General features: G+C 48.3%; 1 protein-coding gene across 1 annotated transcript; it reads left to right on the forward strand.

The window, feature by feature from the left end:
- The first annotated feature begins 1312 nt into the window (after positions 1-1312).
- Rab5c (RAB5C, member RAS oncogene family) lies at positions 1313-23243 on the forward strand. Its single transcript, XM_038327834.1, has 6 exons — positions 1313-1447; positions 18460-18715; positions 19904-20055; positions 20321-20443; positions 21602-21695; positions 22085-23243. Exons 2-6 carry the CDS (start codon positions 18550-18552, stop codon positions 22198-22200), a joined length of 651 nt encoding a protein of 216 aa, XP_038183762.1. The 5' UTR covers positions 1313-1447; positions 18460-18549; the 3' UTR covers positions 22201-23243.
- Positions 23244-23391: the final 148 nt, after the last annotated feature.

A 23391-nucleotide genomic window follows, 5' to 3' on the forward strand; every position in this document is an offset into this window, starting at 1 on the left:
TCAGATCTGGGGTGGAGGCTGCCCTGGTGTGTTTGGGATCTGAGCCTAATAAAGCTTAGTCTGTCACGGTGCCACACACACACTGTCAACCTCGGCACTCCAGAAGTAGAAGCAGGAGGATCTCTGGGAGTTAAAGACAGCCCAGTCTACAAAGCAAGTTCCAGGTCAATCAGGGCCTATGTGAAAGGAAGGAAGGGAGCGCGGAAGACCAAGCCCATGGCAGGCAGCAGAACTTCTCCTTTTCATCCTAACTAGGTTCTACAAGAGGCCTTCCTTTTTATTTTTATTTTATTTTATTTTATTTTGATTTTTCGAGACAGGGTTTCTCTGCAGCTTTAGAGCCTGTCCTGGAGCTAGCTCTTGTAGACCAGGCTGGTCTCGAGCTCACAGAGATCCACCTACCTCTGCCTCCTGAGTGCTGGGATTAGTCTACGGCCATACCACCCTGAACGCGCCCGATCTCGTCTGATCTCGGAAGCTAAGCAGGGTCGGGCCTGGTTAGTACTTGGATGGGAGGCCTTCCTTTTTAAAAGTTACATTCCTTCACTTATTTGAGGGGAGGGGAGGTGGGTTCTTACATGCCATGACATACATGCGCATGTCAAGAACAATTTGTGGGAGTCTGTTATCTCTTTACACTACGTGGGTCCTAGGGATAGAAGTCTGTCAGGCTCAGCGGCAAGCCATTTAGTTGACCCCAGGGAGCCATTTCTACAGAGCTGCACCTTTCTCCCCAACCCCCCTCTTTCTTTTCCCTCCCTCCCTTCTTCCTTCCTTTTTTTTATCCAGAGTCTTACTATGTAACAGCCCTAGCTGTTACTCACACAGATCTGCCAGCCTCTCTACCTTCCGAGTGAGCCACCACGCTGGGCTCCATCGCCTTTCATATAATAGCATGTCCTCAGCAATCAGCCTCCTGGACCTGTCTTGGCCGCAAAGTGTGGACAGGGGCTTTTCTAACAGAGAATACCGTCTACGCGGCCTCGTGAGCATCATATTTCTCCTTTCTCAATTCTGCAAACACAGTCCTCTCGGCCCTCTAGCAAAGTTCTACCACACGCCTTCCCTCGCGGCACCTGGAACTGGCAGTGACGCGATAAGCAGGCCTGGACCAGCTCCGCCCCACCAGCAGCAGGATCCACCCTACACCCAAGTGCCAGGCAGCCCCCGGCTCCTCCCTGTGCTGAGAACTACAAGTCCCGCCATCCCTCGCGCGCACTCGCCCTTCTTTCCCGCGTTGATTGCGGGTAGGATCAGAGTGCCTCCCATTGGTCTGTTCTTTCTGTCAGTCACTTGGACTATAGAGAGGCGGGGCAGAGCTGGAGATCCGGATCCGGAGCGGCTGAAAGGCGGAAGTGGAGGCCGGAGCCTGGGACACCGCCGGGAGGGAGAGGAGCGGAGTCTGTAGGAGCCCCGGCCCAAGTAACGCTGCCGCTCCGGAGCCGCGGTGAGTGTGCCTGTCCCAGGGCCAGTCTCTCGCCTGCGTGGAAGCCTCCGTGGGGTACCCTTTCCTCCTGCTCAACCTTAGCTTAGGGGGACACTGACCCCTCCCCCGACCCGTAGCCCCCTCTCAGGGGCTCCATAGGGCGTCGGGCCAAAGGGGGAGCGCCTCTTTCCTTCGCTCACCTGTCCCTCGGGAGCCTTCAGGAGTCCTTTAAGGCTCTCCTGTGGCCTGTCCAGTCCAGTTGTGGGAGAGAGGGACCCTAAGTTCCGCTCCCCACCCCCTTGCTTTCAGAATCAAAGAGTCTTTGCCAGGTGTGAAGAAACCTGTCTCCCTTCCCTTTTACAGGTGGCGAGGAATACTGTCTCTCCTGGTTTTCCTTTCTTGTGTCTCCCCCCAAAAAATCCCCACTCCCCCCTCCAAAAACCCTGTTGCCCCCTCCAGCCCTGAAGGAATTCTTATCTAGATGTCCTTTAGGGTGTGCGGGGATGGTGGGTGCCTGGATGAGAATGTTCCACACTCACAGAAGTGTGTTTGCGCCCTTACGGTTCCTTACTTCCTCTCGAATCTACCAGGACTCAGCAGAGTTTGAATTCTGGGTCACTGACAGGGAGTCGGCAGCCCTCTCCTTGTGCCGCTCGTCAGACCCCCAGCCCTGGCTGTCTTCTCAGTGTGTCTGCCTCTGAAGAATTTAGCTGAGCTTTGCTGAATCCTAGCGACAGATCAGGGAGGCTCTGCCCATTCATTATCTTCTCTCTCCCCTCCTCCTTCCCCCTGCTCCAGGCTCAGCCCTGTCCTTCCAGAGCCTCTGAGTGGTTTCCTTAGAGGGAGGAGAATAAGACCAAATGGGAGCTGTGTGGAATTGAGGGACCTTCTCTTCTCCATCCCCAATCACACAACGCTCTCCACCTGAGCAACAGGTCCAGGCCTCACCAGAGTCTCTTCTTGGCTTGGCTTTACCACAGAGCAGTTCGTCCAGATCGCAGTGGCAGCTCTAGTTTTTGTAGCTAAAGGAATTGCTGTCCGTGTCATAAAGTGCCAGTTCCCCCAACTGAATTGACGCAGGATCCTTGTGTTTTCCTCGGGACTGAAGTGTGTGAAATGGCTGCTGTTTCTGACCAAGTTGGAAAGTTCTTTTGCTAAGTGGCCAAAGTACAGGCCAGAGACTACCTTTCTGAGGAGTAGCCTGAGTCCGAGGTCACAACTGACCCTTGCTGTCTGCTGTGAAGGAAGAGTGGGAAAGCTATTCAGTTCTCGGGCATTCCTAACCACCTTAAGACACTACTTATCACACGAGAGCTGAAAACTTTGCTTTGAGCTTTTTCTGACCTACTTCTGGACAGTTGCCGGTGTCCAGTTAGTACAACATTTTAAGCTAATTCTGTGGTGTATTTATTTTACTACTTCTTGGACAATAAAGAAACCCCTTCCTTATTAGAGTCAACGGCTAAATGAAACACTCTGTTTCTGTGTGGGCTTGTTGGTGACTCCCTCAGCCAGCCTAGATTCTCTGGTCTGTTCAGCATGAGCTTCTCAGGGAGAACCAGTGAACCCTGACTGCTCCCAGCGATTGATTTCTGCTAGACTTACCTGCTCGGGGTGGATTGGGATTCCTGGGGCCCTGGCTGAGGCAGGTGAACCTTCTCATGGGCATTTCTGGCTTTTGTCTGGACATCCTCTCCCAGCTCTGACTCTGAACCTTGCTTTTGAGGAGAAAATCTTAGAGAGACAGGAGTCACTAGAGTTTTGTGTGGTTCTGAAACCGCTTTTGGCTTTCAGACTTTGGAGAAGCCCACCTGAAGCCTGTCACTGCCCTGCTGAGAGAGGAGGGCCTCCTCTCAAAATCTCTTTGCCTCACCTCTCGCTCCTCACACCTAGCTGACCTTTCTGCCTGTTCCCTCTAGGAGGGGTGTAAGTGTGTATCTTATTTATAAGATGGAAAGCCCCAGAGTTCTTCCCATGGCCTATTCCTCACAAGTGTCCTGGAGAGAGGTGTTTGTGTCCCCACCTTATTGACAATTCTTCCCCTTGGGCCATACAGTTAGAAGTGGTCAGAGCCAGGGTTTGGAACTTGGGTTCGAATGTACCCTTATCTTTTCTAAAACAGGCTCTCCTTCGAGCTTAGAGTCTTGTTAAATGAATGGACTTGCAGAACAGGTGGACAGGGGCTCAAGTCGAGGCTCTTGGCCTCCTTACCATGGTCTTCCTTTTTGACTTCCCTCTCTTTCCCAACATTCCACCCTCTTTTACTCCCCCCTTTGCTGAGGAGGCTGTAACAGTAAAGAGTCTCAAGCCTGTACTCTTCAGAGCCCAAGAGTTTGCTAATGTCTGTGTGTCATTTCTCCAGAACTCAACTCAAAATGACTAGAAAATGAAAGTGAAAGTGACAAACTGAAGGGTCCCCGGGCAGGATTGAAGGGTTGTGCCTTCTGAGTCCCCTTTGATAGTGCCTGATGATTTTGACACAGCGTTGCAACATGTAGTCCTGAACGGCCTGGAACTGCTTTTGTAGAACAAGCTAATCTTGAACTCACAGAGGTCCACTGTCTCTGCCTCCCAAGTGGTAGGATTAAAGATGTCCATCACTGTGGCCAGCTTCAAACTCACAAATTCAAACTGGCCTCCACCAAGCAAGGATTCCTTTAAGGAACCTACATGTACTCATTTGTTTTCTGTTGTGCACACGCATGCCACTGTGCATATGACGAACTGAGAGGAAGACTTGTGGGAACCAGTTCTCTACTTCTACCCTGTGGGTCTTGGGATCAAACTCAGGTCTTTGGACTTGGTGGCTACCATCTCTACTTGCTGAGTCATCTCACCAGCCCAGAAACAGCCTTAATGGGCTGAGGATATAGCTCAGTGGGTGAGCGCTTGCTTAGCATGCATGAGACCCATCTCTGCACTGCATAAACAAGGCTTGTAGGCACATTTGTGATTCCAACTCTTGGGAGATGGAGGCCAGAGGATAGGAGTTCAAAGTCATCCTGGGCTACATAGGAAGTTGGAGGCCAGCCTGGGTTACAGATTGCTCAGCAGTCAGAAGGGCAGTGTAGGTAGAAGACACTAGAGGCTCAGACTCAGGGACTTGAGTTCTTGTCCTCAGTTCCTTGCTTGCCAGTTGGGTGACTTGGGCTCTCTGAACCTGTTTCTTCCATAAAATGAGATTACCAGATCTCTTGCAGAGTTAGAAAAAAGGTAAAGTTCAGTGCCAAGGGCAGAACAGATCCTTACAAAGTGGCCTCTGGTGGGCAGGTGGGGTTTTGAAGGCTTATTACAATTCATCTCTAGAAGTCTTACAGTTTTAGTGTCAAATATCTGTTGTGATGCCTGGTATTTGGATGATGTCACATGTTCCCTCATCTCATAGTTACTGAGCAGAATTGATGTGGGTTATAGTTCTTTTTACAGAAAGAGTGCTGGGCATGGCAGCTCATGGCTTTTAATCCCAGCACCTGGGAGGCAGAGGCAGGAGGATCTCTATGAGTTCAGGGCAGCCTGGGCCATAGTAAGACCCTGACTCAAAAAAGAAAGACAAAACAAACAGAAGAAACTGCTAAGGCAGTCACCATGATTATACCATTCAGAGTCATTGCATTTACTTAGTTTTGAGGCAGGGTCTTTCTACTTGACTCTGACTGTCCTGGAACTTAGCACATAGACCATACAGGCCTCAGATTCGAAGAGCTCTGCCTGCCCCTGCCTTGAATGTTGGGACTAAAGGTGTACATCACCATGCCTGCTATTGTACCTTTAAAAAAAAAAAATGAGCCCAGTGCTTCTTTCCTGGGTGGTGAGCACAGTGTTACTGATCTACCATGGCGGAGTTGGGCTGCTTTGTTAGAGCTATTTGCTGTGGGCAGAGCTTATAGAATAGGGTGTCCCAAAATGTAGGTTATAAAGCTTTCAGTACTGTGACGGAGCCCAGTGTAATCCTGTCAGTTTGGGAGACTAAGGCAGTAGGATCTTGAGTTCAAGGCCTGCCTGGATTACGTAGCATGTTGGAGACTAGCCTAAACAATTTAGTGAGAGCTTGTCTGTGATATAAAACACGAGCTGAGGCTCTGCAGCTCAGCTGTATACCACTTGCCTAGCAGGCATGAGGCTCTTCATCTGTCTATCACTTGGGAGGCTGAAAAGGAGAGTCATGAATTTGAGACCAGCCTAGGCTGTGTAGCAAGATCCTAACTCAAAACAAAACAAAAAAAACCTTGAAATAATCTTTAAGGGCATTCTTTGTATGTATTAAGCATGGCATATAAAAAGGTTTGATTGGGGCAGGAGAGATGGCTCAGAGGTTAAGAGCACTGACTGCTCTTCCAGAGGTCCCGAGTTCAATTCCCAGCAACCACATGGTGGCTCACAGCCATCTATAATGAGAACTGGTGCCCTCTTCTGGCATGCAAGCAAACATGGAAGGAATATTGTATACATAATAAATAAATAAATCTTTAAAAAAAATAAATAAAAAGGTTTGATTGCTTTTCAAAGTACTGCATCTCCTAATACACAGAGGCAGTGATACTAGTTAAAGGTCAACTTATTTTTCTGTTTTGTCTTTTGAGACAGGATTTCTCTGTGTAGCCCTGGCTGTTCTATAATTCACTCTGTAGACCAGGCTGGCCTTGAACTCAGAGATCCATCTGTCCTTGCCTCCAAGTGCTGGGATTAAAGACATGTGCCACCACTCCTGGCTGAAAGCTCAACTTACTGAGCTTTGCTGACATGTTCCAGGCACTCTTCTGAACTCTGAGCATATTCAGTTTCATCCTCACACTACTGGAGGGAGGCGCATGTTCCAGTGAGGAACCATGCTCTGAGTGGCAGGGCAGGAGTTTGTGCTCATTCCTCATTATGGATAATATCCTCCTTGTGCAGGATAGCCTCTTCTCTCGAGGCTATGTGTGTACTGTTCCCTTTGCCTAAAATACTCGTGTCCACCTCACCTGCCTGGAAGCTGCTTTCCTTGTTTTCTTTTCAGACTTGACTTACAAGTCCCTTTCTTTGTGAGGAGGTACCAGTTCCTCTCTCCATCAGAGCTGGCTCCTGGCTCTTTCTATCTCAGAGGGATGAGCACTGCAGACCGCAAATCATGTCCAGCATAGTAGGCCCCTCACTGCAGCTGCTAATGGAAAGCACAAACATGGAACTCTGCCCTGAAGTGCCTGCCTGCCTGCTTCCTTAACACTCCCCTACCCAAACTTACAGCTTGTCCAAGTAAAGCTGGACAAACCTAGCCCCACCTCATTTCCAAGCTTGAGCCCTATCTTCATCTGCTCATACAGAGATAGCAGAGCAAACAGGTAAGCAGAATAGCTGGTACCAGACAGATAATGCAGATCAGGTAGGGTACAAACCAATTTCCAGAGGGTAGAGCTTTTCAAATCTCCATTTCCTGTGAAGGCTTTAGTAGAAGATGGGCGTAGCTCTGGCTAGGTACACAGCACTCCAGCCTCAGCTGCGTCTGCAGAGTGAGTAAATCTGGTAGCAGGATAAACTATTCTACACATTCTGCAGTTGTGTGTGTTGAGACTACCCACCCAGGTAGCACTTAGCAAGGAAAGGGTCGGTAGGGTTGAATTTTGCTCTGGTCAGTAGGTGCTGTTTTGCATGTCTTCACAATGTGATACTGGTCTTAAGCACTAGCAGTTCTGGGGTATAGCTCAGTAGTTGAGTACTTCCATTTTTGAGGCTCTGGTTCTATTCCCTGTCACCAAAAAACAAACAAACAAACAAACAAACAAAAGCAGTAGTGAGGGCAGCCCTGCCATTAGCATCCTAAGGGCATGGCCTTTAAACTCCCTGCTCCAGCCTGCTGTGTTGGGCTGTGCTTTCTCCCACTTAGCTCCTCCTATCCCTGCTCCGTGTCAATGAACTCATCTTCAAAACTGTGAGTCTGTAATAATAGCAGGCCTCAAACCTCATCTTATTTCAGGATGAGCCCCTGCCTCCTCCCTTTTTTCCCCCATTAGTGAATTTTTCAGAATAGTCTTAGAAAAATTAGGAGAATAGTACAGTTTCCTCACAAAACTTAGGCCCTGTTTCCCTGTTTATAGCATGTTACATTAATGTTAATACATGAATGTCCATGCTCCATCCACATTGTGGATTGCACCTGATTGTCCTGTTTCTGTAGCAAGGGCCCGGGCTGCATTTGGATGTTGCACTTCCGTAGACTTCTCTAGGTAGGTAGTTTCAGGACTGCACTTGTCTTCAGTGACCTTGATGGTTTTGAGGTCACTGGCCAGATATTTTATGGGTTGCTGGACATTTTTCTGCTGAGTAGACTGGGGTTAGGAGTGGTCGGGGTTATGGAGACGATTCCAATATAAAGTGCGTTTGTGTCCTGTTGTATCAAGGTACACATAATCAGTGTGGTTCTGTCAGTGTCAGCCTGACACAGGCTGAGGGCTCTTCATTATAAAGTTGTCCCCTGCTTTATTTGTTCTCTCTGGAAGAATGTCATTATGTCTAGTCAACACTGAAGAGTGGCAGGTCAAGTCCCCCTCTTGGAGGATGAAGTAGCTATATGAATTATTAAATCCCCTGATGCAAGAGACCTGCTTATTCTCATTTATTCAATTATTCATCTGTTGGTATTGGCTCACAGAAACTTAATTTTATACTTTGGTTTGTAATCTACATTGCTTCCTCACATTGTTTCGTCTTTGACCACAGGCTGCTCTTTCAGCTCCCTTTGACCTACCCCTGTCATTGTGAGGTTTTCTGATTTTGTTTTTCGAGCATTTCCTTACTTTTTGGCACAAGATACTGTTTGTGTATTTCCTGCCCGGGCCTGTTTAGCAAACATTTTCTGTTTAGCACCCTGATGTGGAGTTACAGGATGAGTTCAGGCTGTCCCTTCTGGTGGTCGTCTGTGTAGTCCCACAGCTGGGTAAGGTAGCAACATAGCATATGGTGAGAACCCACTCCAGTCCCAGCACTTGGTCGTAGCAGCAAGTTGCTGCCCTCTGTTCACCCGTTCACAGTCCCCATCTGCCTGATGCTGCACCTGAGCTAAGCAGTGGTCACACTGGGTATTTACTCTGGAGTTTGTGGCGAGGTGCTGGGTGTAATCATTCTCTTTGGGCACTGAGTTCTCCAGCCAAACCTTCCTGGACTCTGGGCTGAAAGTCCATATGAAATCCCAGGTGGTCTAGTTACACCTCTTTTGCTGCCGTTCCTAAACAGACCTCTCCTTTGGAAAGGTTTGTGTTGTAGCCTTTGTGGCTCTAGGCAGGCTCAAGGCAGATAGCTCTTGGAGATATGATCCTGAATCATTGACGAGCTTAAATCCTTTGCTGCAGTTACCCTCTGAAAATCTGTAACTTGAGCCTTCCACCAGCCCTTTGCCTCTATTCATAGGTCTGAGTGTGTCCCCTTCAGGTGGCTCTGTCAGAAGCATCCCAGGCTTGAGGAGGCTGTGGGTGGCCTCCTCACCCTAGCTGCTCTCCTAGTCATCGTATTGCTCTCTGAGCTGCTCGGACTCTGTGGTCATGAATGATGCCAATTTGTAAACCTCTAGCATTTGCAGCCTCATTTTTAAAAGGAACTCAACTTTGGTTTTGTCGTCAGCTGCCCTGTTTTTGCCCCTTCCCCTGCAGCTGAATCACTTCTTCCCTTTCCTGAGAGGCTTTGAAATGGACGTAAGGGAATGAGGCCTTCGAGATGCTTCATGTTATAGTCAGGATTTGTTAAAAGTATCTTAATATAAACTTTAAGCATGAGGGTTAAAAGCAATGCTCAAGAAAGACAAAAACAACAACAAAAAACTCAGAGCATGGATGTGGGCTTCTTCAAAGAGAGTCATCCTTTTTTGTTGCTTTTAAAGGGGTTGTGATTGGTTTTGGTGGGGGAGATTTATTGGATGGTGATGGTTCCTTCAGCCAATGGCCCAGTACCCTCTCCAGAGAATTCAAAGTTGGGGCTGTTACAGTACATCGTAAGTCTTCTAGGAAAGCAGCCCTTGTTACCGGAAACTTCTGAAAGACTGCCTCTTTCAAATGAGGGACACTGGAGGATGAGGGCGGGGTGTCTGGGCACAGGGGTTGAGGATCCACTGCTACACGGGAGGTTTCATGGGGCAAGCCTTGCCCCACTTGCTTGTTGAGTGTTTCTAGGGGCTCATTCTCTTATGCATCATCTTTCCAGTAGTCCTGGATGTAGGTGTCAGTCTCTCTCTTTTATAGGCTCTGGGATGCGTTCAGGGCACAGCAGAAGGCTAGCCTAAGTGATGGTCATAGGACTTGATATTTGTCTGGCTTAATCCTACTGTGCATAGACCTGAGGAGTTCGGTCAGAAGTCTCAATTGGTCTAGAGTGCTCTTGGGGTGGGGTCCAAGTCATCTGGAAAATGGCTGTGGGCATGAGCTCTCAGCTGTCCCCATCTATTTGCCAAACTTAACCAGGCTGACCTGTATCACATGTTCACTTCACCATATTTATGACCCCTTATGGTGTGCCAGGCTTGAGCTTAAACACAGGAAAACTACAATCCAGCCTTTGGGAGTCCTGTAACATGGTCCCTTTCATCTGCAGGGCGAGTCCTCTTACCTTCCCATTCTCAGCACTCAAGCCACCACGTTCTCCACCCTCTGCAGTAAGTCGTCTTTGTAGACTGGAGCTGTGGAAGCAGAAGTGTGGTTAATTTATTTGTCTGATGGAACCCTTTCTTCAGCTGACACCACTATTATGTTTTGTTCAGTAAAAACTAAGAAAGAAGAGTTTGTCTGAAATAGTGTTTTCTGGCTTCCGAGAGCCATTGTCCCTTAGATCTCATAGTGAGAACTTTGACCTTGTTCTCGTTAGCTGGGCAGTTTCTGACCACAGTGTGCCCGTGTTGTCTGGGCAGGGAAGATCTGGCTTACTGCTGTCTCCCCCCTGCCTTCCCGTAGATACCACCTCTGCTGGCTGCATGGGAAGTAGGCAAAACAAAGAGGGCAGTGATGGTAGCTGGTTTCCTTCTGTCGGGTGTTTGTGAAGACAGGAAGGGTTTGGGGAGCTCACTTGGTGTGAGTGAGTGCCTGAGAACAGGTGCTGCTGATGACCCTGACTTTAGCAGAGCTCCTTGTAGTCCTGCTGGGTCTGGGGGCAGCAGAAGTGCAGCTGTCCTGGCTCACACTCCTGGCCCCTGTAGAGCCCCTCCTGAGACAGAGAGGGAAACAAGCCCAGCATTGGTGAGATTCCAGTTAGTAACATCTAAGTAAGTTTATAACCGCACCAGCTAAACAGACACGGGAAACCAGCATGGTGGTGTACACCTGTGATCTCAGTTTTTGGGAGGTTGAGGCAGGTGGATTCTAAACTCCAGGCTGGTGAAACTGTCTCCACAAAGTGAAAAACACAAAAACAAACAAAAGCTCCAAATCCCGAAACCGAGAGCTTTACATACAGCAAGAGCAGTGGGAGAGTTGTGGGCCAGTGGGAATCTCCCATCCTTCCCACCTGCTGTCCAGAAAGCCTGTGCTCCATGCTGGCATCCACAGATGCGGGCTGAGGCATGCGGGCTGGCTGCCTTTTTAACATCCTGCCGCTTAGCACAAGCAGTAGAAGGGGAGCAAGCCTTCGTTCAGCTGTAGCCTCAACTCGTAGTCCCTCTGCTGAGCATGTGTGTGGTTTTGTGCTGCAGAAAGGGCCACATTTCTAGTTGAACTTTGGCTTGAGCCTGAGGATCTCCACAGTGACTGCTCTTTGGGAGTCAGGCCCCAGTTCTCTCAGGAATGTTGAATCACTAGGCAGGATGAACCTTGCCAGGTATAGCTCTAGGCAGCCCCCTGTCTTTTGGCACACAGGGCTAGTGACTGAGACTCTTCTAGTTGCCCATCAGTCCTGGAATCCTTGGACATTATGTGCGTACATTATGCCTTTTCCTCCCTGTGCTTGCAGGAAGGAGAGGGGACGTCACTGGACGTTTCCATCTTTGCCTGGAATTTAGTGCTGACGGTGCTTCCTCTGGCCTGGGGATCTCACCTGCGATGGGGAGCTGAGAAAGCAGCTTGGAGGGCAGGAAGGGAGTTCTTTTCTTCTTTCTTTCCTATATTTTAATCATATGTTTTTGTGTCTGTGTGTGTGTGCATGCACATACACAAAAATATGCACATGTGGAGGTTGTTAGATGGACACTTAGACACATTAGACACTTCTACCTTGTGGGTCCTGGGGGACTCGAATTCCGGTTGTCAGGCTTGACTTCGAGAACCTTTACCCACTAAGCCATCTTTCCAGTTCTCAGAGAATTTCATATTTTTTCTAGGATAAGACCCAAGAAGCTGAGGGTCTGCCTCCTAAGAGGTGGCAACAGTCTGACTTGTCTTGGCATCTGTCTCCAGTTCTACCCAGCACCTGAGGGGAAGGGATTAGGGAGCTCACCATGCTCTTTCCTGGCTAACTCCTGGAAAAATGTTCAGTTTGGTTATCTAATGATGTTTCCAGAGTTAAACTCTTTGCTGGAGTTGTCAGAGTTGGGACCGTGGGCTGTGCTCTTAGGGATTCCGTGAGGTGTCACTGTGGTCTTTTCCAGAATGAGTAATTCATTGAGACTAATCCCAGATAAGAGATTTGGGTGGCCTGTGCAGGTAGGGGTTCTGTCTGTCCCAGTGGCAGAGAACCCAGCTGACTCTGAGCATACTTCTAGGCCATTCCCATGGTTTCAAGTCATCTGTGTATCTCTATAACGGAAGCTACCTTTCATTTCCTGCATCTCCTTCCCTAAGTCAGCTGCTTAATGGCTTTCCATGAAAGTCCTTCCCAGAACTCCGCCTGGACTGTAGGGTGATTTTCTGCAGATGAGCCCTGACCCTGAGTACAGCAGTGCCAGAGTCCTACCACCTTATTCGGTTCTCCTCCCCTGACCCCAAACTTTGTTCCCTCTGCAGATGCCTGGCTTGGTGGGTTACAGAGCATCACTGCTGTAACCTCCTTCTCCTCAGCAGAAACTGCTGGCTGCTTCTTTCGGGAATAGATGAACAGTTTCACAGTTCTCTGACCCATAGCTAAGTCTAGATAGTAAACACAGCTTTAACATACATTGAACAGTTATTTTTATATGAATGCTCATCCAGTCCCTTAACATTTGGGTGTCTTTGTTCTCTTGATCATTTTCCAGTTTAGTCAACATCTTTTTTTATTGTATTTGTTCTGAATCTTTTCATACTAGAAAAAAGCTAAAAATGGTTTATATATAGAAGAGATAATTGGTTTCGTATATATGTTGTTTTGCTTTTTTTTTATTTTTTGGCTTTACTGTGTAGTTCTGGAACTGACTGTATACATGAGACTGGGCTTAAATCCACAGAAATCTGCTTTCCAAGTGCTAAGATTAAAAGTGTATGCTACCACTCCCAATTCACTAATTCATTTCTAACCATTAGTTTTTTATGGTTTTATGAAAATTCTAAATCATAAGTATTTTGTCTGTTAACTTGTAACTTTCATATATAAAGTAGTTTGTGTACCTAGTTAAGTTTACAAATCTAAAGTATACAGCTAGCTAAAATTTTTAACTCATTTTCAAAAGTGTTTCCCTGCTAAAAGCCATTATTCTACTGAAGCATACTTAGGGCTGTTGAGATGATTCCACAGGTAAAAGCACTTTTTACCACACCTGCTGGCCTAAGTTCAGTCCCCAGAGTCCACATGGTGGAGGGAGAGAATTGACTCCTCAGAGTTGTTCTCTGACCTCCACATATATGCAGTGGCACATACACACACACATCGATGATAAATAAGTATAAATCACACATTGAAAATTAACTCCTTGTTATCCTTAGTAGATTGATGTTGGTAACCTTGGCTTTTCTTTCATCTCTTAGCCTTACAAGTTACGAGTCATGGGTTTGTCAAGCCATCACCTTGCTGTGCATCTCTGAGCAAGTTACCTCACCTTACCTTGTCTTCCTTCTCTGTTGTTGACAGAGTTAGAATTAGGTCTGTGTGGCCCTTTATGCTCTAACAACCAAAGACTCAGGGTTAAGTAAGTAGCTAGCCTGTAGTTTAATAAGATGCCACTTGGAACCTTCTATTCCTCTTAATTCTGTGTTGTATACCCTATGTTTATTTAACTTTTGCAGCAACCCAATGCAATTAGCATTAAATAATACCATTTGTAGATAAGGAGCTAAAGCTGACCATGACCACTTGTGTGACTTGCCAAGGTCACAGAACTAATCAGCTGACCAAAGCTGGAGCCAGTGCCCCTCTCTGAGACTGAACCTGTCATGATGAGGTTGGGTGAAGGGACAGGGGCCTCCAGGCAGCTGCTGTTTCCTTGTTCTTCTCTCTGGCAGTCCTCATGAGAGTTGTCTTGGGCTCCAGTGTGCTTTAGCAGTGGTTTCCCTGCGAGAGTGACCTGTGCTCTTGAGACTATGGGTCAGTCATCACCTCAGCTCCCTGAGGCCACTGAAGCGATCCTTGGCTCCATTTGGCTTCCTTTTAATATCTGCCCCCTTAGCCTTTTTTTTTTTAATTATTTATTTATTATGTATACAATATATGCCTACAGACCAGAAGAGGGTACCAGACCTCATTACAGATAATTGTGAGCCACCATGTGGTTGCTGGGAATTGAACTCAGGACCTCTGGAATAGCAAGCAATGTTCTTAACCGCTGAGCCATCTCTCCAGCCCCCCCCCCCCCTTAGTCTTTGAGCCCAATTACCTCTCCTGCTTAGGCCAATGCATCCTTCTCTTAAACTAACAAGTTTCAGGGGTGGCTGTGCCTTCTCCAGCTCAACTCTTCCCTTTTTTCACAGAGTAAAAGATAGCTGAGGTATCTGGCTAGACCACCTCTTTGGAGCTCTGGGCCTGGCCACTTGGTTCTCAGCCCTAAACCTACCCCCTCGGCCAGCAGCTAACCTTAAGTAACTGCATCTCCACCCACCTTCTGGCCTCCAGTCTGGTTTCTCTAATCTGCTCCCAATCCAGGCTGTATTCACTTGCAGCTAGAGGAAGTCTCTAAAGCAAACAGGAAGCACCAGAGACACCCACCAGCTGGAATCGCTAGACCTTTGTGAAGCCGGCAAGGGCAGCAGTGTGAAACCAGTGCATGCGTGATCATGTCTCACCGGGACAACATCGCCACAGCATTTGGTGTCTTGAAGGCTTCAGCTTAGTAAAGCAAGGCCCCCGCCCCACCTCGATGGTCTGTCTTTGTGCAGTATGGACCTTCCCTTATCAGCTGTAGCTCTTGTGTTTAGTCAGCTACTTCTCTTTGTTTATTTGAGACTGTGTAGCCCTGGCTGGCCTCTACCTCCCAGTGCTGGGATGAAAGGCGTGCTCCTCTATACCCAACTGGGGAGCTTATTTTAAAACCTTGAGTTCTGTACTCTACTTTTAGAGATTCTGATGTAATTGATCTAATGTGTGTTCTGATGAGAAAAGTGGCCACAGACCTGAGGCACCCAGAGTCCATATAGGCAGGCCAGCACAGGGAAGAGCAGTGTTCAACTCTTCCTGTTTCTTGTCCTTTCTTGGCCTGTGCACAGAGCTTGAGTGTTCAGGGGCCTGGTTCCCTCTGCCCTTTTGTGTGCACTACAAGAAAAGACAAACTAAACAGAGTGCCCAAGTCCTTGGACATGTTTGCCTTTCCCGTGGAAAGCATGAAGTTGGGGGTGGGACCCGTTCTAGGTGGTCTGTGAAGTGAATGAATGAGGATTCTTCTTTTGTTTTTTTGGTGTTTTTTTGGGTTTTTTTTAAGATAGGGTTTCTCTGCAGTTAGAGCCTGTCCTAGAACTTACTCTGTATATCAGGTTGGTCTTAACCTCAAACTCACAAAGATCCACTTGACTCTGCTTCCCAGGTGCTGGGTTTAAAGATGCGTACCACCACGAGGATTCTTATTTAGAAGGTTGGGAAGTGGATCTTCAGAGTCCTTTGCCATGTGCCTGAAGCAATACCATTGCTAAACACTCAGGGGGAAAGATTGTTGACTCATCCTGTCTCCTATAGGCAACTTTTTGGTGACGGCTCTTAAGCAGGATTTGATTGACTCTAAGACATCACTTGATCTAAAATACAGAATATCTTTGCAACTAGTTCAGGAGAAAAGATTCTTTACACACATATACATACACCTCATGTGACACACACACACAGAGGCAGGATAGCTCAGTCTATGAATTCATTCACTATTACCACTTGCCAGGGTCTATCTTCTGGCTTTCCAGTCCTGGGAGAGGAGGAGCTTCTTGGGAAGCTGAGTATGACCTACCTGTCTCAGACATGCTCTTATCTCTGTATTACTTCATGACAAAAATTGTCTTTCTTAGTCCTTTATTGTCTGAAAAAGTCAGACACTTCTGCTCATGTGATTCCTTCTTGGGGCCAGGAAAACCACAAGGCAACAGACCATAAAAAGTGCTATAAGCACCTGCTCAGGTGTCTCTGGAGGCAGGACCAGTGATCAGGAAGAACATGTCAGCAGCCAGTTTAGGCCAGCTTGGTAGAACTTGTTTCAGTGACTAGGGAAGCCAGGGTCTGCTTACCAGTGTCTGTGGAGAAGGCGATGCACTCAACACTAGCATTAACCCTGATGTGCCCTCCTGGTTTAACTTAGCTCAGGTGGCTAAGTGAGAGGAGACAGTCATGCTGGTGGTACCACAATCTGGTGTCTGCTCATTTGCTCCATTCTAGCTGCTCTATCCCTGGTTCTGCTTCAGTGGCACCTGCAGAGAGCTGGCTGGCTCTGTTCTAAGCCTGGATGAGCTCTCTGGGCCAGCCACACAGATGGCTTCTACACACAGACATGGTTGAGAATTGCCAGATGAGAATTGGGTTTCTCCCTTTCTGGCTTTATATATACATATACATACATACATATACACACATACACGTACATACATACATACATACACATGCACATATATTTTCTGTCTGGGCAGGTTTGCAAAGCTGTGGGTTTGGTAGGCACTAGACTTGGCTACCTGTTTTTCTCAGCTAGGTGAGGGCTGCTGCCCATGTTGATATCTGTCTCCTCCACAACTGCTTTGTTTTTTTGTTTTGTTCTGTTTTGTTTTTTTTGCATCAAGGTCTTGATTGTTTGTTCCCCTTGCCCCACTCCCCATTCTTCTCTTGTACCCCATTCTTCTCTTATACTCCGGCTGAATAGTTTGCCCTGTGTGTCATGTGCACACAGGGTAATCACTGACTTGTAATTCCATTGTGGTTTTCCTCTGGCTGAAGCTTTGCCTTGTATGGGGTGGCCCCTTGCACACTTGGGTATACTCAAGGACTACAGGATCAGGGTCACTTTTGCTAGAACTAGACCTTGCAGAGCCCACAAAACTACTGCAGCTACCCAAAACCAAACACCAAGGGTGAGTGTGGCCCTCACTGTTCTTCCCCAGCAGGGCGAATAGCCTTCTCACAAATGAGCTCCTGTGTGGGCCTGAGTTGTCTCCTAGCTCTGTCCGTTGTATACTGGGTGTCCTTGAGCAGGGTGCTTAATGCTGTCAAGTTATGTCTGTAAAAATGGAAGGTTGTGTTAAAGCTCACAAAAGCTAATAGTGCAATCTCTCCATGGATGCTAGCTGTCTTTCAGAATAATTTCCTGAGGTCAGCACTCCAAGTTCCTAGAACACACATGAGCGTTGTGAGGAAGTCCTGATGACACGGCACAGGCCTTGTCCTCCTTGTCCCCCTTGTTCAGGGGGAATGAGGAAGCAGCTTACCTATGGCATCTTTAAATGACATTTCTGGTTAGTAATCAACTTGAAGAATGCCCCCTCCTACTTCCTTCCTTGTACATTTGGGGAAGAGGTGGCCCCCATTTCAAAGCTTTTTTCCTTTGGTGCTGCCCAGAAAGGAAATCGTTGTTCCTGGTTAGTGAATCATTCTTCCTGAAGCTCACTTTTTAAATGAGTTGCTGGGAGATTCTGGATGTGGAGAAGGATTTGAGCTGAACAAAGCAGGCCCTTTGCTGTCAGCTTCCCACGGGCGCTGTTCATCTCACCTCTGTCCCTAGACTGCACTGTCTTGCTAGGGCAGGGTGGCTTTCTCCGTGTGTTCTGCTGTCTTTTGCTCTGGCGTCTTTTATAGGCTTCTCATACTTCTGTGTAGCTCCAAGCTTCCCAAAAGCTTGAGCCTCTGGAGCTGAATGGTAAAATCAGGGCTGGAGCGCCAGCTGCGAGGGGTGCAGGTCTCAGTGTCTCATGTTTGCTTCCACCCCTGCCCCCCCCCTTAATGCTTTCTTTGTGTCACCCCTGCCTCTGCCAGCAGAGAATGGAAGCGAGGTCTCTATTTAAAAGGGAGAGTTGGCAGCGGAGACTGGGAGCAGAGCTCTGGCTTCAGAGCATGTTTGTTTTTCTGTGTGGTTTGTTTTTTAATGTGTATGAGACTTCTGGCCCATCCAAAATGAGAAGACTGGGGAGAGAGGCCTAAGACGAGTGAGAGAACATTACTTTGGTTCTGGTACAGAATCCAGCCTCACCAAGAAAGTCACTTCTACGTGGTACAAGCCTAGTTATTTTGATAACAACTCACTGAGGCTGGGCCTTGGTCTCTGTGTACCCATAAGCGTCTTATCTGAGGAACTCGCTGCCAGGACTCCCTGTGCTTTCACCCACCTCCCCACACACTCTGCTTCTGCCCAGAGCAGGCTATGGTCATAGCACAAGACTACAAGCTTATTGTTTGTTGACCTAAATCCTAGTGTCTTTCTGGCCCCTTTTTGGGGGGTTGGAGGTGGAGCCCAAAGAGTCTGTTGACTCATGCTGGCATCTATCCATTCCTCTCCTGGATTTTGTAAGTGAATGTATGTATTTGAGAGAGGGAAATCGAAGTGTTTGCTCAGGACCCATGAGCCTAAAGTTGGGAAGCCACTTGATTCTGTACCTCTCTGCCAATTGTAGACCCAGGGGCTATATAATTCAGTTTAGTGAAGACTTCAGCTCAGCCTTTGTGGGGAGAGCTGGGAGTTAAGGGGCAAGATTGATCATCTTGGTCATCAGGAAGGACTTGTGGTTTAGGGAGGGCACCTTTGACAGTCTCGTTCTAACCCCCTCCTTCTTGTTTTTCCCCTGCAGTTGAAGGCCTCCCTCCCCTTAAGTGCCTCTTTGCATAGCACCGGCCCCACCCCCACACTCATTGGTACTGCTACCTAGCATCATCGGGCCATGGCTGGTCGGGGAGGTGCAGCACGACCCAATGGACCAGCTGCTGGCAACAAGATCTGTCAGTTTAAGTTGGTCCTCTTGGGGGAGTCTGCAGTGGGCAAATCCAGCCTTGTTCTCCGCTTTGTCAAGGGACAATTCCACGAGTATCAGGAGAGCACAATTGGAGGTGAGTGAACACAAGGGAGTTGGGGGACTGGGGACCCTTGAGGAGAAAGAAAGCTGCCTGTGCAGAGACTAAATCTGTCTGACCTGGGAGCACTTTTTCCTCAATGGGCTCTGGAATTGAATCCAGCAGTCAGTTTCATGCTTCATTCCAAAAAAGCATGACTGCTAAGAATTAGCTAGAGATTGAAAATGACTTCCTGTTTTGGTCCAGCCTCTTTATTATTTGTGTGGATGTGACTACCCCTTCCACTGACCTGGCTGGCATCAGGGGGACCTCTCAGAGGGTCCTTTTTGTTCTGCAGGGCAGTATGCATGTCCTGTCCTCTCCTGCTGATCTTTACCCTTTCTGGAGCTCAGAATGTGTCACTGATTTCCCATTGGTCAGCATTTAGGAGGTAAATAAGGGTCTGGACTCAGCCTCTGGCATCTGTAGTCAGTGTGACTCTCAAGAGGCCAGGGCCACCCCGGACCCGAGTCATCTCTGCTCTCTTGCTTGGTAGAAGGTTTCCAGGCAGCTGGAGACAGAATGGCCGCGTCAGCCGTCTTCTCTCTGCCTCCTCAGCACTGTCAGGAGCTCTAGAGGGGAAGTGAGGTGGCGCCCCAGGCTCCTCACAGGGCTGTCATAATCCTCTGCTGGGTCCAGGGTGTGGAGAACCCTACATGTCTGTCCCAGCTCCGGGATTCTCCTGCAAAGCATATTTCCTTCGGTGCCCTGTGCTCCCATCTCAAGTGGAGTCTGTGTTCAAACACAGGTTGGCCATTCAGGAACAATTTTAGGTCACAGTAGGGAAGGGATGGTGGCTAGCTGGAGTGCCTGGAGGTGGCAGGGGTGGTTGGAAAGCCAGTCACCCAGCCGCAGGCTGGCAGAGAGAATGCCTTCCTGAAACTGAAGGTCACAGTCACCCTTGAGCTGAAGTGGGTCTTTGGAGGGCAGCGGAAGGAAGGCCAGGGGGAATGGGATCTCACTCCTTGGGGCTTGGCCTCAGGGTTCTCCTGGGTCTCCCTTATCTGACTCTTGCTGTGCTTTGCAGGGTAGCTCTCAGACGGCTCAGTGCAGGCACTTCTCAGACAACACATAGGCCTCACCTGCCCTGTGTGGACAGGCTTCTACATGCCAGATCCAGCAACAGAGAGTAAGCCAGGTGGTTTCCAGTTCCTCTTTGCATAATGACCCACCTTTTTCTTACAGCGGCTTTCCTCACACAGACTGTCTGCTTAGACGATACAACGGTCAAATTTGAGATCTGGGACACAGCTGGACAGGAGCGATATCACAGCCTGGCCCCCATGTACTATCGGGGGGCCCAAGCAGCCATCGTGGTCTATGACATCACCAACACAGTAAAGATTTTTCTTCCTTTCTTCCTTGCCCTTCATTTCTGTAAAGCCCCAAGAATTGGGATATAAAAGTTGCATTTATTACCTCTCACTTAGCCTTCTAGTCCCGACTGGGATATGGGCAGATTCCTGTTCATCAAGACGCTCTCACGAGAATCTTAAGGGATGACGTATCAGTTGTCTTTGGCTGTGCCAGTTTTTGTTTGCTAGTGAGTGGCCCAGAGTAGACTGTCTCTGTCCCTTTGACACTCTGACCCTGTCTCCTCAGGATACATTTGCACGGGCTAAGAACTGGGTGAAGGAGTTACAGAGGCAGGCCAGCCCCAACATCGTCATTGCACTCGCGGGCAACAAGGCAGACCTGGCCAGCAAGAGAGTCGTGGAGTTTCAGGTGAGATGGCATAATTTGGGGAAGGGTGAGCCGGCTCTGTGAGGGGGGCCTTCCCAGGCCCCTCGAGTCCTGTAAGGGGGCAGCAGCTTGCTTCTGCTGCCCTGCATGACTCAAGCGTGGGCCACAAAGGAGCTGTCTTTACGGTGCTCTTTTGTGGGTGGAATGGGGAGGTGCCGCTTCTGCACGTTTGCCTTATAAACCAAATGGACTGAAACAGAAGTGCTTTTCTTTTTTTTAACTTTATGTGCATTGTGTGCAGGTGTCAGATCCCCTGGAATCACAGACAGCTGTGAGCTGCCATGTGGGTGCTGGGATTTGAACCCAGGTCCTCTTTAAGAGCAGTCAGTTCTTAGCTGCTGAACCATCTCTCCTGCCCCAGAAGTACTTTTTTTAGGCAATGCATTCATGTAGTAAAATTTAAAGCCCAAGAAGATATAGAGAATGAGTTTAGTCTCTTTAATCCTAGAAAATCAGCATCTCTTATCCAGAATTCCCAGTTTTTTGTCTTATCAAAAATGTATACATTTATGAATCCTTTTCTTTACACAGATGGATGGGAGTATGCTGTGTACCACATATACTGTATGTTACAGTTGTCATGTGTATGTGAGAGAGAGGGGGAGGGAGGAAAGTAGAGTATCTCCTGTAGCCTGTAACCTAGGCTGTTGGCCTTGAACTGATTCTTATTCTTCCGCTGTGAGCCACCACACCCTGCTCTGCAGTTCTTCCTTTATCTAACTGAGGGCCTCCTAGGTTGTTTGTAACTGTTGAGAACTAGAAACAGTGCTGCAGGTAGTGTCCATGTACTCGTGCTTTTGTTCAGATGTGCAAGTATAGTTGCAGGATACCTTTCTAGAAGAATGTCTTGCCTACTAGTGATTCTGATGAGCAAGTAGGCAGAGTGGACCTGGGGAAGCTAAATAAGAATCGGCCAGTATTTGTGGACTGGGAGGTGTGTGTAGCGTGTGAGTGGAAGCTAGGTGATGCTGGTATTTTGGGAAAACAGAACAGAGGAGCCCTAAGCCTGAAACCCCTACATTTGCCCAATCAGTCTCTGTTTTATAAGGACCAAGAGCAGGGAAGATTTTATGCTGGACCCTAGCCCCTACTGTCTGCCAGCATTCACCTCCTGCCCTCTTCCTCACTTTCCTGAATTAGGAAGCACAAGCCTATGCAGATGACAACAGTTTGCTGTTCATGGAGACATCAGCGAAAACTGCAATGAACGTGAATGAAATTTTCATGGCAATAGGTAAATTGCATCTCCCCTATTCTCCCAAGCAGGCTTGTGCTGGTCTCTGGCAAGTCTGTGGGGTGCCTTCACTAACAGAATTCTCACCATTTTAAATTATCTGATAAAACTGTTATCTAGCTGACTCCCAGATGCAGAACTTTCTAAAGCCTGGGCCAAAGTCTCAATGTTTATACTCCCTGCCCATGTCAAAGCCGTCCATTGCCATTCCTTCCCCCATATGGCTTTAGCTCATTTGCTTTAGGAGTCGTCCTGCCTGGGTTCAAATACTGGTAGTGCCACTTGTAACTGGTTTTGGCACACAAGCCCTCCAGAATTCTAGTTGTCACTGATTAGGAAAAAATATTGGGGTGACCCCACAGGTGCATTTCCCCTTCTCTCCCAAACAGCTAAGAAGCTTCCCAAGAACGAGCCCCAGAATGTAGCTGGTGCTCCAGGCCGGAACAGAGGTGTGGATCTGCAGGAGAGCAGCCCAGCCAGCCGGAGCCAGTGCTGCAGCAACTGAGCCCCCTTGCCTGCCACTGCCCCCCGCTCCTCCACCAGAATGACCCGACTGGAATCCACTCTAACCAATCGCACTTAACGACTCGACTCGGGCCACCACTGGGGGCAGGGGAGGGGTCCATCATGAATTCTCTGCATAACTTTGATCCTAGGCCGAAGGGAGATATTCCACCTGCACCTTTCTGTACAAATACTAATTCAATTTTAAGTCTTAAGTCACTTTTTTAATATATATGATCTTCTGCTCTTCCCAGTCCCCTTTCTGCTGCTCTCCCACTTGCCCTTTGCTGGTAGTAGCTACGCTCCTGAGCCCCTGGTCTGTGGGGACAGGGGTTGGAGCAGTTACCCTTTCTTTCCTTCTTGCCCAAGAGCAGACTCAGCAAGAGCACCCACATCTTACCTTGCTGGGAGTGGTCTTGGTCCCAGGACAGTGGATAGGCCCTGGGCTGGGGAAGGGACAGGTGGCGCTTCCCTCAGCTGGCTGTCGTCAGGCTGCAGCCCCTCCCCATCTGACTCCCAGCTGGGAGAGAAACCGCAGCATTACTTAAGCATCATTTGTGACAGCCACACACCATGGCCCAGGACCCCTCCATCCTTGGTCACCCTGACCTCTGGCTCTGAGCCCTGTTCTGACCAAATCACGATGATGAGTATTGGGGGGGGGTCAAGGGGGGGGAGTGGGAGGGGATGGAACCAACTTTCTCTGTATTTTGTATTGTATGTTTTCTTCAACATGTAACCAATCAGTATCTTGTCAATATAGTCAGCCGATCGATCGACCTCACACTTGTCTTCCTCGTCTTTCTCTGGCAGAGTTTGTCAGGCCATACATATCCTCTCTATTTTTCTTGAAGTTAATATAAACGAATCATCCAGTCTGATTAAATGGCTCTACCCTCTGCATGTGAGAGGATGCTGGTGGTCATGGTAACCAAAAGAAAGAAGCCCCTGCTGTTGGCAGCTCTGATAGTGTAGGAGGATAGAACTGACCTGGGACTGACCCCAGGCTCCCCTCAGCTTACATTAAAGGATATGCAACCTGTATTTGAATATTGTTGGTGTCTGTAGTGACCTCCTAGGGGTTTGTTTTTTCTTTTCTGTCCTCTCCCTAAAGAGGACCACTGAGGATTGATCCTAACAGCGGTGCTGCAGCCCATCTCCACCTTTGTCCTCCACAGCGCCCCCGTGACAG

Source organism: Arvicola amphibius, chromosome 4, assembly GCF_903992535.2.
Source record: "Arvicola amphibius chromosome 4, mArvAmp1.2, whole genome shotgun sequence".
In the NCBI taxonomy this organism is placed as follows: Eukaryota; Metazoa; Chordata; class Mammalia; order Rodentia; family Cricetidae; genus Arvicola; species Arvicola amphibius.

Coding starts and splice junctions, on each gene's coding strand:
- Rab5c (XM_038327834.1), top strand. CDS start 18,550: ATGGCTGGTCGGGGAGGTGCAGCACGACCCAATGGACCAGCTGCTGGC. Junction 18,716..19,903: donor TCAGGAGAGCACAATTGGAG/GTGAGTGAACAC, acceptor TTTTTCTTACAG/CGGCTTTCCTCACACAGACT. Junction 20,444..21,601: donor AGAGAGTCGTGGAGTTTCAG/GTGAGATGGCAT, acceptor TTCCTGAATTAG/GAAGCACAAGCCTATGCAGA.